The sequence below is a fragment of the Diadema setosum genome, chromosome 16 (assembly GCF_964275005.1).
Source record: "Diadema setosum chromosome 16, eeDiaSeto1, whole genome shotgun sequence".
Lineage (NCBI taxonomy): Eukaryota > Metazoa > Echinodermata > Echinoidea > Diadematoida > Diadematidae > Diadema > Diadema setosum.
This window is the reverse complement of record NC_092700.1, coordinates 26,901,029-26,914,846: the sequence shown is the minus strand read 5'-3', so window position 1 is coordinate 26,914,846 and position 13,818 is coordinate 26,901,029. Positions and strand designations below refer to the sequence as shown.

At 38.6% G+C, this 13,818-nt stretch overlaps 1 protein-coding gene across 1 annotated transcript in view; it reads right to left on the bottom strand.

Moving 5' to 3' along the window:
• The window catches only part of LOC140239763 (solute carrier family 2, facilitated glucose transporter member 8-like), a 31,629-nt gene that overhangs the window by 14,495 nt on the left and 3,316 nt on the right, over positions 1–13,818 (bottom strand). Inside the window, exons 5-8 of the mRNA XM_072319583.1 lie at positions 13,529–13,743; positions 11,462–11,720; positions 10,514–10,579; positions 9,022–9,224 (exon numbers count right to left, since the gene is read on the bottom strand). Of these exons, the coding sequence (XP_072175684.1) occupies positions 9,022–9,224; positions 10,514–10,579; positions 11,462–11,720; positions 13,529–13,743 (743 nt within the window). The remainder of the gene's footprint in view (positions 1–9,021; positions 9,225–10,513; positions 10,580–11,461; positions 11,721–13,528; positions 13,744–13,818) is intronic.

Below are 13,818 nucleotides of genomic sequence, written 5' to 3'. Positions count from 1 at the left end.
AAGATGGCACCGCGCACGCTCTGTCCGGGAGTTGCGCACATAGGTGGGTACGTGTTCACTGCTACTGGTACCTCAATTCGTATTTGCCGGTCAAAATAATGTGGACACACCCACTACTATAGTATGTAAATGAGTGTCTCGGGAGTGACTTTCCATTCATAATTCCAATCACTACTGCGTGTTTACTGCGTAAGAGATGTCTTACGCTGGAAAAGCTTCTGTATGCAAATAAAAAGAATGGGCGGGGTCTGACTGGGAAATCACGCACACACAATAAACCAGTGCGCGTACTCGACTTGTCCGCCGCAACAAAATGGAAATCAAGTCGTTCACAACTTAATTGTATCCATTCATAACAGTGTCGGAGGTCAATAACTGTTACAAGAACTACAGAGGGCGCTATGCCTAAATACCACAGCTTCTTACAGTTCATTTCCCTATCGCCAGTAGCTATACTCAGAACCTAAATCTTCTTTATGAATAAACTGTCTCCTCTTCAATTACACATATGAATCCTTTTGTACTGTGCTTCTTAAAAGGAATTATATATTTTCGATATATATACATTTTTTTTGGGGGGGGGGTATATGTCACAGAAGCAAGATAAACGCAGAGCTGTTTTGAAACGGCTTTGTACTGCGGTTACAGTAAATGACCCCTTTTGTTAAATTTTGCAAACAGCTCCAAAATTTTACTTTCTAGTGAGATGCTGGCAACTGAACTCCAAACAGTTTTGGTGCCATGACAGCTGGTAACGGATGCTGCAAAAGTAGCCATCTTGGCAGTCGCGCTGCGCTGCGCAGCGGCCGGTACGGTAGCTAGCTAGCTAGTGCATAACTGCGACCAGCAGCCCCATACGCATAGCGTAATGGGGCTGCGGACTGTGGCATTCAGGATCATGACAGGGTAGTATTGCGGACAAATATCAACTTAAAATCGAAATTTTTCTTCAAATTGAAGACTTACCAGTGAAGCTGAAGTATTGACAACAGGTTTCGTGCAACATTTGGTTCTGCCAATATTCCCTTTCTGTTCGAATTGGTGATGTAATGTGACTCCGTCGAGAGGAGCCTGGGAGAGCTACACTGAATTGACGGCCAGCGCATGCGCACACTTCACATGCACACAAATTTCAAATCCATTGACTGGATAAGATGTCTGTGTGCGCATGCGCTGGCCGTCAATTCAGTGTAGCTCTCCCAGGCTCCTCTCGACCGAGTCACATTAAGTCATCAATTCGAACAGAAAGGGACTATTGGCAGAACCAAACGTTGCACGAAACTCGTTGTCAATACTTCAGCTTCACTGGTAAGTCCTCAAATTGAAGAAATTTTTCAATTTTAAGTTGATATTTGTCCGCGATACTACCCTGTCATGATCCTGAATGCTACAGTCCGCAGCCCCATTACGTTATGCCTATGGGACTGCTGGTTGCAGCTAGCTAGCGCACTACTTATGCACGTGAGCCAAAAAGGTAGCTAGCATGCAATGCATGCTATAAAACGTAGCTTGCGGCCCTGCGCGGCCCGAACACGATTACGACAGGTCAATGAGATTAAAAACATATTTAGCCTTTTTTTTTTTCATTCTTTCTTTAGCTTAAAATGGATAATTTTGGGTTTAAAACCTTTCACAAATTTGCAGAAGATGAAATTTGTGGAAAAAAAATAAACTTGAAAGAGCAAAAAACAAAACAAAAAACAAAAACAAAAACAAAAATGACCAGAAATTTCCGTGATTTTCGGTCTGTCGCGAAGGGCAAACAAAACATTTTTTTTTTTTTTGCCTAATACTGTCGAACCAAAAACATTCCTAGCACATAACTTTTGTTTCATTGAAACAAGGGTTGCTGAGAAATTTTAAGTTTTGCTCAGATCGATTAAAGACACCGGCCATAGCGTCAGTTTTTTCTCAGAAGCCATGATGTTCTGAACTGAGTCGGAAGTCCGTTGTCCAGGGGGGACTATACGCTCCAAAATGTGTGTTTCCGGCCGAGTTTAACGCCGCCCAAAGAGTGAGTTCAAATCATGAAATATTAAACATATTATCAATGAAGTGTCGATATGTACAGTTAAAACAAAAGCTGTAAATTTCGATGCAAAACTTTGTGTGGCAGTATACAGATTAACTTTTGTTCGCACAGTAAATTGTGAATTAAGTACCTGGTATTCGTGTGTGCTTGGAATCCGGACGTGGCCTTGCGTATCGCCTACGCTTGCTTGTCATAGGCTAATTGCGGTTTGTTTTTGCTTGCCATCTTACGGTCAGAATTTGACCTTGATGTCCTTTCAAAAGGAAGATTTAAACCAAGCAAAGTTGCAATTAAGCACAGGGACACAAAGTATTGCACATAACCGGCGGGCCAAACGCTAAAAACAGAGGTCGAGTTGCACTCTCTCTACAAACTAAGTAGACCATGCTTATTTTCAAGTTTTTATTGTAACAAACAACATTCCACTGGTCTACCTCAAAAAATTTGTTGCGAAAGCCTCCAAATCCAAGATGGCGTCAAAGATGGCCGCCATATTTAATGAATTTGTTGTTTGAAAGATAAAATTTGATTGAAACATCAGACTTCAACAAATTTGATGTCATATGAAAGAGAATAAAATTTTCTACAAGTTGATACCATTTTTGTGGGTTATTGTGATAACTGGATTGAGATTTTAAGGAAAAAACACTCATTTTTTGATATTTTTCTGAAAAAAGGAAAATCATGAAAATGCTTGATTCAGCATAAATCAGAGAAAAACTGAAGGATTATCTTGAAACGTTTCAAGAATTTTGTTTGACATATAATTAATATTTGGAGAAAACTAGGGGTCAGTACCATTTTCGGTTCAGGATTTATAATGTCTCAAACTTGAAAACTCACTATGTAAAAATGGCCACTTTAGTTGTGACAAGACCTTGTTGGTCGTAAAAAAAAGTCTGTGCGCACCAAGACTACTACACGCACCACTGGCACTGGCGCTCGTAGCAGTGCCAGTGGTGCGTGTAGTAGTCTTGGCAAATGCAGACCTTTTCTTTGACAAACTAGGGTTTGTACCTGCAAACTAACTATTCATACCAAGTGGTAGCTCAGGTGATACTGATCACTGTTATTTCAAAGTAGATTGTTCTGAAGCAGATGAGATGAAGCCCCCCAAAAAAATTCAAATAGAGGTAGTAGCTTGAAACTTGGCACCAATCTTGTTATAGATAGTTTAAGACAGAATTTAGATCAACCGCTCAAAAAAAAAATCAAGATGACAGCCATCAAAGTTAACATAGTGCATTGCGCCAAATTAAATGTATCATTTCGATTTTGATACAATTTTGTCTGTTGCGCTATCTTAAACCGTCTTAGGTTTTTATGGACACAGTTTTAACAGTGATATTCTACTCTCCGAAAAAGAAAAAACAAATCGAGTGGAAGTTTTTACTTTTGATTTGAGGAGTGAATAACAGAAAACGGTGAATTTAGAGTGAAAGTGGAGTGACTTTTGAGTGAAAATGTTCATTTTCACTCATTGTAGAGTGACCTTAGGCAGCGCCCCACACTAACTTTTATTTTTGGTGGCCCAAAGGCAAATATCCGACCTTTTTCGTTGGCCCGATCAGGCCACCAAATTCTTCATTTCTGACATTTTGGTGGCCCGACGTGCGTAACGGTTTGTGGTGGCCCTGGGCCACCGGACCACCGTTAGTGTCGAGCCCTGCCTTTTATAGGGATCACTCGTCACTCTTCGAGTGATCCCGAGGTCACTCTGAAATGAATGAAAATGAACATTTCACTCTCGAGTGATCCTGATATCTATATTATGGGAAAGCATCTACCAATGGCATAAGTTCAGATCAACTTATTGTGACACTATAACCCACATGAAATCAGCCTAAAAACAATGTAAGAAAAATCTGATAACAGTAAATACAGTTTCAGCATGCTTATTTGTAAATGTGAATATACAGCACGAATAATCAATTTGGAAAATTTTATTCGAACAATATACTGAAAAAGTAATTTCGCACAACACATTTAAGAGCAAAGTTGAGACATTGCCGCCATGTCAGATTTTTTTTTTTTTTTTTTTTGGGGGGGGGGGGGGGTTCGGATCAGCAGGGCTTTCAAGGACATCTGCGGATCAGACTGTCATTATTACACATAATACCATCATCATTCACGTTTCTACAACAGCAGAGTAACATACAAGTAAAAAAGCATATCTTTGATACAGAAGCATTTCTTTTTTTATCAAAGATTGGGCCTTACCCAAACACTGGAATGAGCTCCACCCACCCCCCCAAGAAAAAAGACCCTCAATATGGTTTACACTAGTACAATATCGTTCAGATGTATAGAAACATGTAATAGACAGCAATATAAGAAGATTGAACAAAATATATCAAATTATAAGTTATAAGTTGAGATTTTACTTTCACGCAACACACTAAAGGTATTGTTTACCATTGGGAGAGATATCACATTCGATTTATATGTGCAGGTTAGTTGTATCACAAAACATTATACCATGTAAAGAAAATTATAATAAAGCCTAAAACATACGGAGATAACACCATTTCTTTTCAAGAAACCATGACCATGATAACTGTTAACAATTTAGTATATAAAAAGACATTCTTATCAGATCTATTTAGTATATCTAACAATATTTAGCATTAATTATACTGATTTAACCCTATTCTAACTGGGGGGGGGGGGTCAAATTGACCCCCCCCTCGACGTTTCGCGCCATGATTCCGCAACGCGCAAAGATTTTGCCGCGTCGCTTCGTGACTTTTTTCATTCGAGTCTCCCGCATATTTTGAGACCAAATTTGCGACGTCCGGGTACTCCGTTCTGAAGTTATGCAATGTTTTGCATATGCATGTCAACCCGAAAAACGCTCAAATTCATGATTTCGTGTGCAAATCCAATGTAAACTCTGTTTTTTTGTTTAATTGATATAAATTAGATTATTTCAACTTTTAACCATTGAAATAAATCAATTCTAACGTAGATAAGCTTGAAAAAGTGCCTCCAACAAATTTTGGCAAAAAAACAATAGAAAACAAAAGATCGAAAAAACAATAAAATACATAAGAAATTCACAAAACAATAAAAAACAAAAGAAAATGATTTTGATTGCGCTATTTTTTTACTAGAAAATTGTTTGATGTGTCTTGAGGAACCCTGACACAAAAATTTAATAATCCTTCAGTCTTTTTGATGGAGTTAATAGGTGAAAATATGATTTCATGTGTTAATTTGCATAATTAATTTATTAAAAAATATGAAATCAAAATTTTTCTATTGTATGAACATGTAATCTTGTAGTTGACATCCGGCTCTATGTTCAGGCAAAATTTTGCGGCGATCGCGCGATCGGCGGCCGAGATCTGAAGGGGGGGTCAAATTGACCCCCCCCCCCCAGTAAAAACTTGGTCTCAAATAGCCCAGTTAGAATAGGGTTAAGTTTGTACATTAGTTGTTCTATCCCTAACTCACAGTTTAGAACTAGTTTTAGGAATTAAGTTGGGTTTTTGTTTTATGTGCACTAATGGTAAATAATGCCTTGAACGACAACTTCGATTAATTACCGCCATCTTGAATTTTGTGTGGATACTATTTTTATCGCTAAATATTACACATTGGCAAAATTTGTGCCAAATTCCAAGCTCCTATCTCTTTTTGGAAAATACTTTCTGTTCAATCTTATCTGCCTCAGAACAATCTACTATGATGAAATGCTACAGTAATAGCGACCAGCGTCACCTACCACTTGGCATGAAAAGTTAGTTGCAGGTACTTGCAAGTCACTAGACCATAACAATATTACATGTGACCATGTAAACACATTGTATGCAAAATTTATAATGCATAAATATAATTTTTTCAAGTTTTAGATGTTAACTTGTCAAGAGTGTATGATATTGCCTATAATTCCAGAAATATGAATTATGTCTCAATCTCAGTAAATCTCAATCTCAATCACAGGTTTCAAAACAATTCTTCAGTTCTTCTTTGATAAATATTAAATCATGCATTTTTACATTTCTTCCTTTTTTCAAAACAATATAAAAATATGTATCCCCCCAAAAAAGAGAAGCAAACAACACCCCCCCCCCCAATTTATCACAATACACAGCTAAAGTGGTATCAACTTTTAGGAAGTTTTGTTCTCCTTCATATGACATCAAATTTGTGGCAATCCAATGTCTCTATCAAATTTTATGTTTGAAATGTTAAATTCAATAAAAATGGCGGCCCTATTGGACCGCATCTGTACTTTGGAGGTTTTTGCAACAAATCTACTGAGGTGTACTTACGGAACATTGCTTAGTACACTTAATATTATGTATGGTCTTGTTTATAGAGAGAGTGGAACTCGAAAAGTAAGCACGATCTTGGATTTGACCCTCTGTGACGTCTTTGGGAACAAATGCGTGCAAAAATATATTATGTAAAATTGGATTTCAAGTTTTAGACATTATAACTCCTGAAGCAAATACAATACTGACCCCTAATTTTCTCGAAATATTGATTATATTATGGGAAAGATGTTAATTTCTGCATGGTTTTCATAAACATTTTTAATTTTTTTTTTTTTTACTTTTTAGAGAAATATTCATGGTGCATTCTGAAAAAGTCTCCATAAAAACCTAAGATGGTTTGAAATACCATTAAAATGTTCAGAATATATAAAAAACCATATAAATAGACAGCAAGACAGACAAAATTGTATCAAAAACGAATTGATACATTTACTTTGGCGCAATACACTATGTCAGGTTTGATGGCCTGCAATTTTGAATTTTTTGAGTGATTGATCCAAATTTTGTTTTAAACTTTCTATAGCAAGGTTATTGTTTCAAGCTTCTACCTCTATTTGAAAGATATTTTTTGCTTCATCTCATCTGCTTCAAAACAATCTACTTTGAAACAATAGCAATCAGCGTCACCTGAGCTACAGTACCACTTGGTATGAAAAGTTAGTTTGCAGGCACAAACCCTTGTTTGTCAAAGAAAAAGTCTGCGTTTGCCAAGACTGCTACACGCACCACTAGCACTGCTACGAGGCCAGTGCCAGTGGTGCGTGTAGTAGTCTTGGCGCGCACAGACTTTTTTTACGACCAACAAGGTCTTGTCACAACTAAAGTGGCCATTTTTACATAGTGAGTTTTCAAGTTTGAGACATTATAAATCCTGAACCGAAAATGGTACTGACCCCTAATTTTCTCCAAATATTAATTATATGTCAAACAAAATTCTTGAAACGTTTCAAGATAATCCTTCAGTTTTTCTCTGATTTATGCTGAATCAAGCATTTTCATGATTTTCCTTTTTTCAGAAAAATATCAAAAAATGAGTGTTTTTCCTTAAAATCTCAATCCAGTTATCACAATAACCCACAAAAATGGTATCAACTTGTAGAAAATTTTATTCTCTTTCATATGACATCAAATTTGTTGAAGTCTGATGTTTCAATCAAATTTTATCTCTCAAACAACAAATTCATTAAATATGGCGGCCATCTTTGACGCCATCTTGGATTTGGAGGCTTTCGCAACAAATTTTTTGAGGTAGACCAGTGGAATGTTGTTTGTTACAATAAAAACTTGAAAATAAGCATGGTCTACTTAGTTTGTAGAGAGAGTGCAACTCACTCGTTAAGTAAGCGACTTTTTGGGGTTTGGCCCTCCGGTTAACAGAAATGAAATGAAATAAGCACATGTACACATGTGTGCCTACAATGTACATACATGTAATTGTGTATAATGTACATTCATGTTCAGAAAATGTGTATATGAAGCTATAAACGCGTAGTCCATAATATGCTACATGGGAAGTGTGATAATAATATATTAGTTTAAGTTGACAAATATGAATGAACTTTACAAATGGATGAAATGTTGCTTACTAGAAGTAGGTCACTGTCATGAGGTGAAATTTTGGCACCATGAGATTTGAAAGTGGCCTTCAAACAAAGAAATTTGGTTTCGGTTAAAGTGGTGCAAAATTGCATGCTGAAATTAGTTATTTTACTTGGACAAGAAGTCTCAATTTTGAGTGAAAATTAGAGCAATATTTCATACACATTTCCGTGAAAATGTTCAATCATGGTTAGTAGATTAAGCAGTGTTATGCTGTGTTATTCGATTTGGTACGCTTGTGGTAAAGAGCTCGCATAGTACCAGGGCTCTGTGTAGCAAGTTATCTGGTCATAGCACTTTGTTTTTTGGTTTAATTAATGCATCAAACTGCCTGACAATTATTCTTAAAGCAAATATGAAGATTGCAGGCTAATTTTGAGATTGGAAATTGCATGATAAAGCAAGTGAATTTAATTTGTAACAAAATCCTAAAGCTATGATTGATATACATAGCGTATCAGAAGTCTCAAGTAAAAATGATTCAAGGAATGAGACTTTGGTTAAGCAAGGTTATTTTGTGAATCTGAACACCTTCGTTAGAAAGAAGCTCTAGGTGTTTAATCGAGTTTTTGAAAGACTTATGAATATTAATGAGCCTCTCATTGTTTTGATATAAAAGAGATGCATATAAGGCATAAATGAATTTATTGTGATGCATTGACGATGTAAATTTCTGGTTAATATTTTGATATGGCACAATCTCATACCGGTCTCACTCTGAAAGTTATGAAACAGTCACTCATTGATTGGTTAAACAGTGACTCATTTAATAAGATAATACATTGTCAACAAATGATGTACTCATCTGAATGCTTGAATGCTAATGTATTTTTTTGCATCTTTGTTTTGATTGCAGATTGAATAATATAGCCATTATACAATCCAAAAGCGGCGTCTGTCCTCCTTTGAGGGTGATCCAACTTTGGAATACTTGAGCTGACGGCCCTTTTTCGCATCATGATACTTTTGCGAATCATCGCATGCATTCGATGCTTTGTGTAGACAATCACTTTGACTTGAATCTTACACTTGGGATCTTGATACCTCGCAAAATTGTGAAATTTTCATGGAGACACAAAAATATCTGGTTTGACAGTATGCACTTACTTGCATATCCTGGAACTCTTTGGTGATGATAAAGGAACATGTCCAGTTGAAGGCGGTGGCGATGCCGCTGGCCGCCCCCTTGGCCTTGGACGGAAAGATCTCGGACATGATGAGCCATGGGATGGGACCCCAGGCCAGGGAGAAGGAGATGATGTAGACGACGATGCTGACCAGCGATATTGGGCTGAAATCGTGTGCCCGCTCTGAGGTTAAATCAGGGGTAAAACCAAAGGCATAGGGTCAACATTTGAACCTTTTGCATACCAGGGTACGTACATGCTCAGGCATTTAAGGGATATAAGTTCTCCTTAATACTGTATAAGCTGTTATTTTCATGAGGATTTAATTTTTGTGAATTTCACGAATCATAGTTGGATCGTGAATTTAACATCACCCGAAAATGTCTTGATGCCCTTGTATGATAGTGCATTTACATTAGCGTCGGTGTCAATCGCAAAAACAACATCTTGCAGAAATGTCTATGACCTCCTAATTCGCAAAAATATCTGTACCCGAAAATGATAATGTATACAGTATACATGTGTGGATTGAATGCAGCAATATCAACGGGACACATTTGTGAAAGTTTGAGGAAAATTGGACAATCTTTTCAAAAGTCATGAATTTTTTTAAAGTTTCTGTGCAGTCACTGCTGGATGAAAAGAAAAAATGTGACCCGCTACAACAAAAGGATCCGAAAGTCAGGGGAGGACAATTTTCTGAAAATGCCAAGATATTATTCCCTTACTTTTCTACTTTAATTTCTAACATAGCACAACTCATAAAAGTACTTGGTTGCGGAGATATCGATGATTTTATTAGCGTATGTCATGTGGTTGCGGAAATCAGAGTTTTGAGAAAAACGCCTTAAAAGTTTTCCTTCCGACGCTATCATGATCGAGGGGAGGTGAGACAGTTTTCACCGCTTGACAATAGAAGGTATGCTCCTAGCGACCTCTGCGATATTCATTCAAGCTTAGCACCAGCGGTCTACGCACGACCAATCAGCAATCAGGATGCCACGCACTGACCAATAAGATCATTCCCTCGTTGCTTAAGGCGGAGTCTAGCTGCAGCGCTAAATCCAAATCTTCGGACACGTTGCTGTTACGTTGAAAGTCAGAAAATCATGGACCAGAAAAACACTGATTTCTTGCCTTTTCTTTGATCATTTAGCTTCAAAATTTCGGCAGATGATAGACAAAACATTAGACTACAAAATTATGCCGAATACAGCAATCCAATTGTTTTGACCAATTTTGATGATGTGACTTCACACTCGATTTTCTCGGCTCAGCCGTCAGCGACTTTAGGATCCTTTTGTTGTAGCGGGTCACAAATTATCACCGACTGGCCATAGCTGTGATGGCGCATTTGTAATATCATTGCAATGTACAATGATCACAACACATAGATCATGTAGTGGAACTGTCGCAGGGAGACAGAATTCTTTACTTTCATATCTTTCTAAAAATAAAAGTGGTAGACATACCTGGATAAATATCTGTCAGCTCATAGTAGAGTCCAAATGTTGTTGCACTGACTGCCATGCCAATTGCTATTAAGGACAAAAAAAAACAACCAACAAAATGCCAAACAAACAAAACATGAATGAATGAAACACAGAGTAAATGCTTATGCCAGAACACCGTTCTTCATAACAGATCATAAAATTTCCACACAATATGTACCAGGTGGTAATGCAAGAAATCTAAGCTAGAGATTTCACATTATATACTTGCAGCATATCTAAAGTCTGCCGCACACTACACGATCATACGACCAGTCGAATGACTTGATGCCGCATAATACTGAGTATACGACCAGAATCACAGCTGGCTTATGATCGTTCTGGCTTCAGTACATGGTAACAAAGAGTATATAAGCGCATGCAGTGGGCATTGTGTGCGCTTGAATTATACTGTATCGCGATTGGCTAAAAGTCCATGACCTGTTATGAAAATTTGACATGTTCAAATCTCTCTGACTGGTACTGAGACCCAGATGCAGGATTAGAAACTGGCAAGGCTGGTGACGTCATACTTCTGGTCTTAAAGTCGTACGACTGGTCTGATTGCACAGAGTGTGGCGGGCTTTATTCTACAGCATACAACCAAGTGCTTATATAACACAGAAATTTACACTCCACCTGAGTGTATTATGAATTAATGAAATGTGTGTTGTGTTCTATTTTGGAATGTGGGTTCAATTATGTATGACACTTGATTCATGACGATTTTCCATTTCATGGACAATGAATAGATAAAATGAAATGAAAAAAATGACATCCTTACAGTGAAAAATAATAGAGTGTCATTAAAAAGATACAGCATCAAACCACATACATACAAGTAAATATGGTATCTCAGACTGGATGGGAAAAAACTTTCCATAGAGGCCAACTCTCTCTGACTGACTGATGACATCTTGGCAAGCTTACCGCCAATAATCAGCAGCCGTTTGCGCCCCATGCGATCCATGAGCACCGCAGCCACGCACGTGAACAGCACCTGGACTCCGCCCACGATCACTGTGGCAACGTTGGGGTTCATTGAAGGCGCCGCCGTCTCGAAGATACTGACCGTGTAGAACATGACGGCATTGATGCCACTGAACTGCTGGACGAACATCAGCACCAAGGATATGAAGAGGGGCTTGTAGAGTGCTGGCTGCGAAAACTCACTCCATGAAAATTTATCCTGAGAAAAAAAAAAAATTCAAAACGTAACAAATTAAGAGGAACATAGGAAAAATTTTACTGAAAGAGAAAAATGTGACCCACGACAACGGTTTCAGGTAAAAGTCGCAAGAGCAAAATCCCTCCTAGGCGGGGTAGAAAGATTTAGACCATTATTTTTGTCCATTTTGGGTTTTTGCAGAATTTGAATCTTTGATATGTTTTCTACATCTACATTAAATTTCACAGCATAACACTAAGTTTTTCCTACCGAAAATGAAATGTTAAACACCCTATGTTGGATCGCACTCGTCAGTTTCGATCTTCTTTCGAACGCCGCGCCACTATGCCCAGTGTTGCTACGGAGCGGCATCTCACGTGCGATTGGCTGATGCGTCGCACACATTTACATAGTTCGGCTTTCGGAGATACGCCTGGCAGCGTGTCGGAAATGCTTTGTCCACACATGCACGCTCCATTGTTGTTGCTACAATAGATACCAGTACGCTCGGTCTTTAGTGTAAGCTCTTCGTTTGGCTTTCTATCTGAACTTTTCTACCGCAATGTCCGACAACGGAAGTGAAACAAAAGTGAACAGCAACACTAGGCAGCACTCACTTAACGTGAAAATAGATACAATAGGGAACATGATTTAAAGCATATCAGAGTGGCAAATTGCCACACATATCGTGCAGCATACGATCTGAAACTGACTTGTTAATTGTGCCTGCAGTAAATATGACAGCAGGTTGACTCAAAAAGATAGCAGAAAGGAGAAAAGGTGTGGTCATAAATGACCAGTATTCAAATAATACACTGTCATAAACGTCAAAATTGCACCAAACTAAGTAAAGTCGTGTTTGTTTGTTTGTTTGTTTGCTCGCTTGTTTACCACACAATCATAGGTAACACATGTACAGCTTTAAAAAAAAAAGATACAGGAAGCATGACCCTTTTCATCTTTCTGCCTTCGAAAGGGTCCCAATGATGAAATTTACAAGACAAATCAACGGCGCTATAAAAGCGTAATTTGTAAAGATGTGGATACGAATGTGCTACTCGCTCCCGTGACGTATACACACAGGCACAGTGTGTGGATGCCATTGAATAATACCTGCACCATACACACGTAACCAGCAGCTTGTAATTATCGTATCCGCCATCTTGAAAGACGTCCTGGTAAACACACCCGAGCGAAACGCATTGTGCATTCGGCTCCATACACTGAGTTTCGAGGAAGGTAGCCGGGAAATTTGACTCTCTCATTGAGCCAATCAGAAGCCGCTGTGGTTGCTAGAGGCGGAGCTTAATCTCGATTGGCACCATCGTATGGATGGGTGATTTTCACCTCGCATCGCCGCTGGGCATTGTCTTCGAGCATGAGGGGAATCTTCAAAGCGCGTTTTCTCGCAATTTTGTCAGGCTAACAAATCAAAAAGTGCATTATATTTCGCTTTATATGACCACTTACAGTACCGGAGAATACAAGTGCTTTATATCAATGTAAAGCTTAGGAAATGGGCAAGGTGATTCAATGAAAAAATGAATTTTCTAAATTCCTGACTTTTGCCTGAAACTGTTGTCGCCGGTCACAAATATGTAGATGAACAATGATGCCTATATGGTAGAACTCCACAGAATTCTTCTTCTCGCACATACAATTTACATCTTGTTGATGAGAGCAGCATATCTATATTACAGATCCATTGAAAAAAAAAAATTCTCTCAAACCAAAACTTCCAACATAGCAACCTCCTTTTGGGCTTTCAGGGAAGGGGGTATAAATTCCGCCCATGCAGATGATGGAGAGACAATTGTCACTGCACTCACGTCTGAATTGTCGAGAGCATCTTCTATCTCTCGACACTCAACATCAACGTCGATGAAGGGGCCCCTCAGCTTGCGCAGGACATAGCTGGCCTCAGCCCGCAGGTGTCTGATGAGGAGGAAGCGGGGCGTCTCTGGGATGATGGTGGATGTCATGGCGAGGAGAACAGCCATGGCTCCTCCAGTCAGAGCCAGCCAGTAGTAGGTCAGCGGGATACCTGGGGGAGGGGATACCAGAGTCTGTGTAAATCACCAGTGAGGCTTGCAGCTTAAAGGCATAATTTACCATTTGC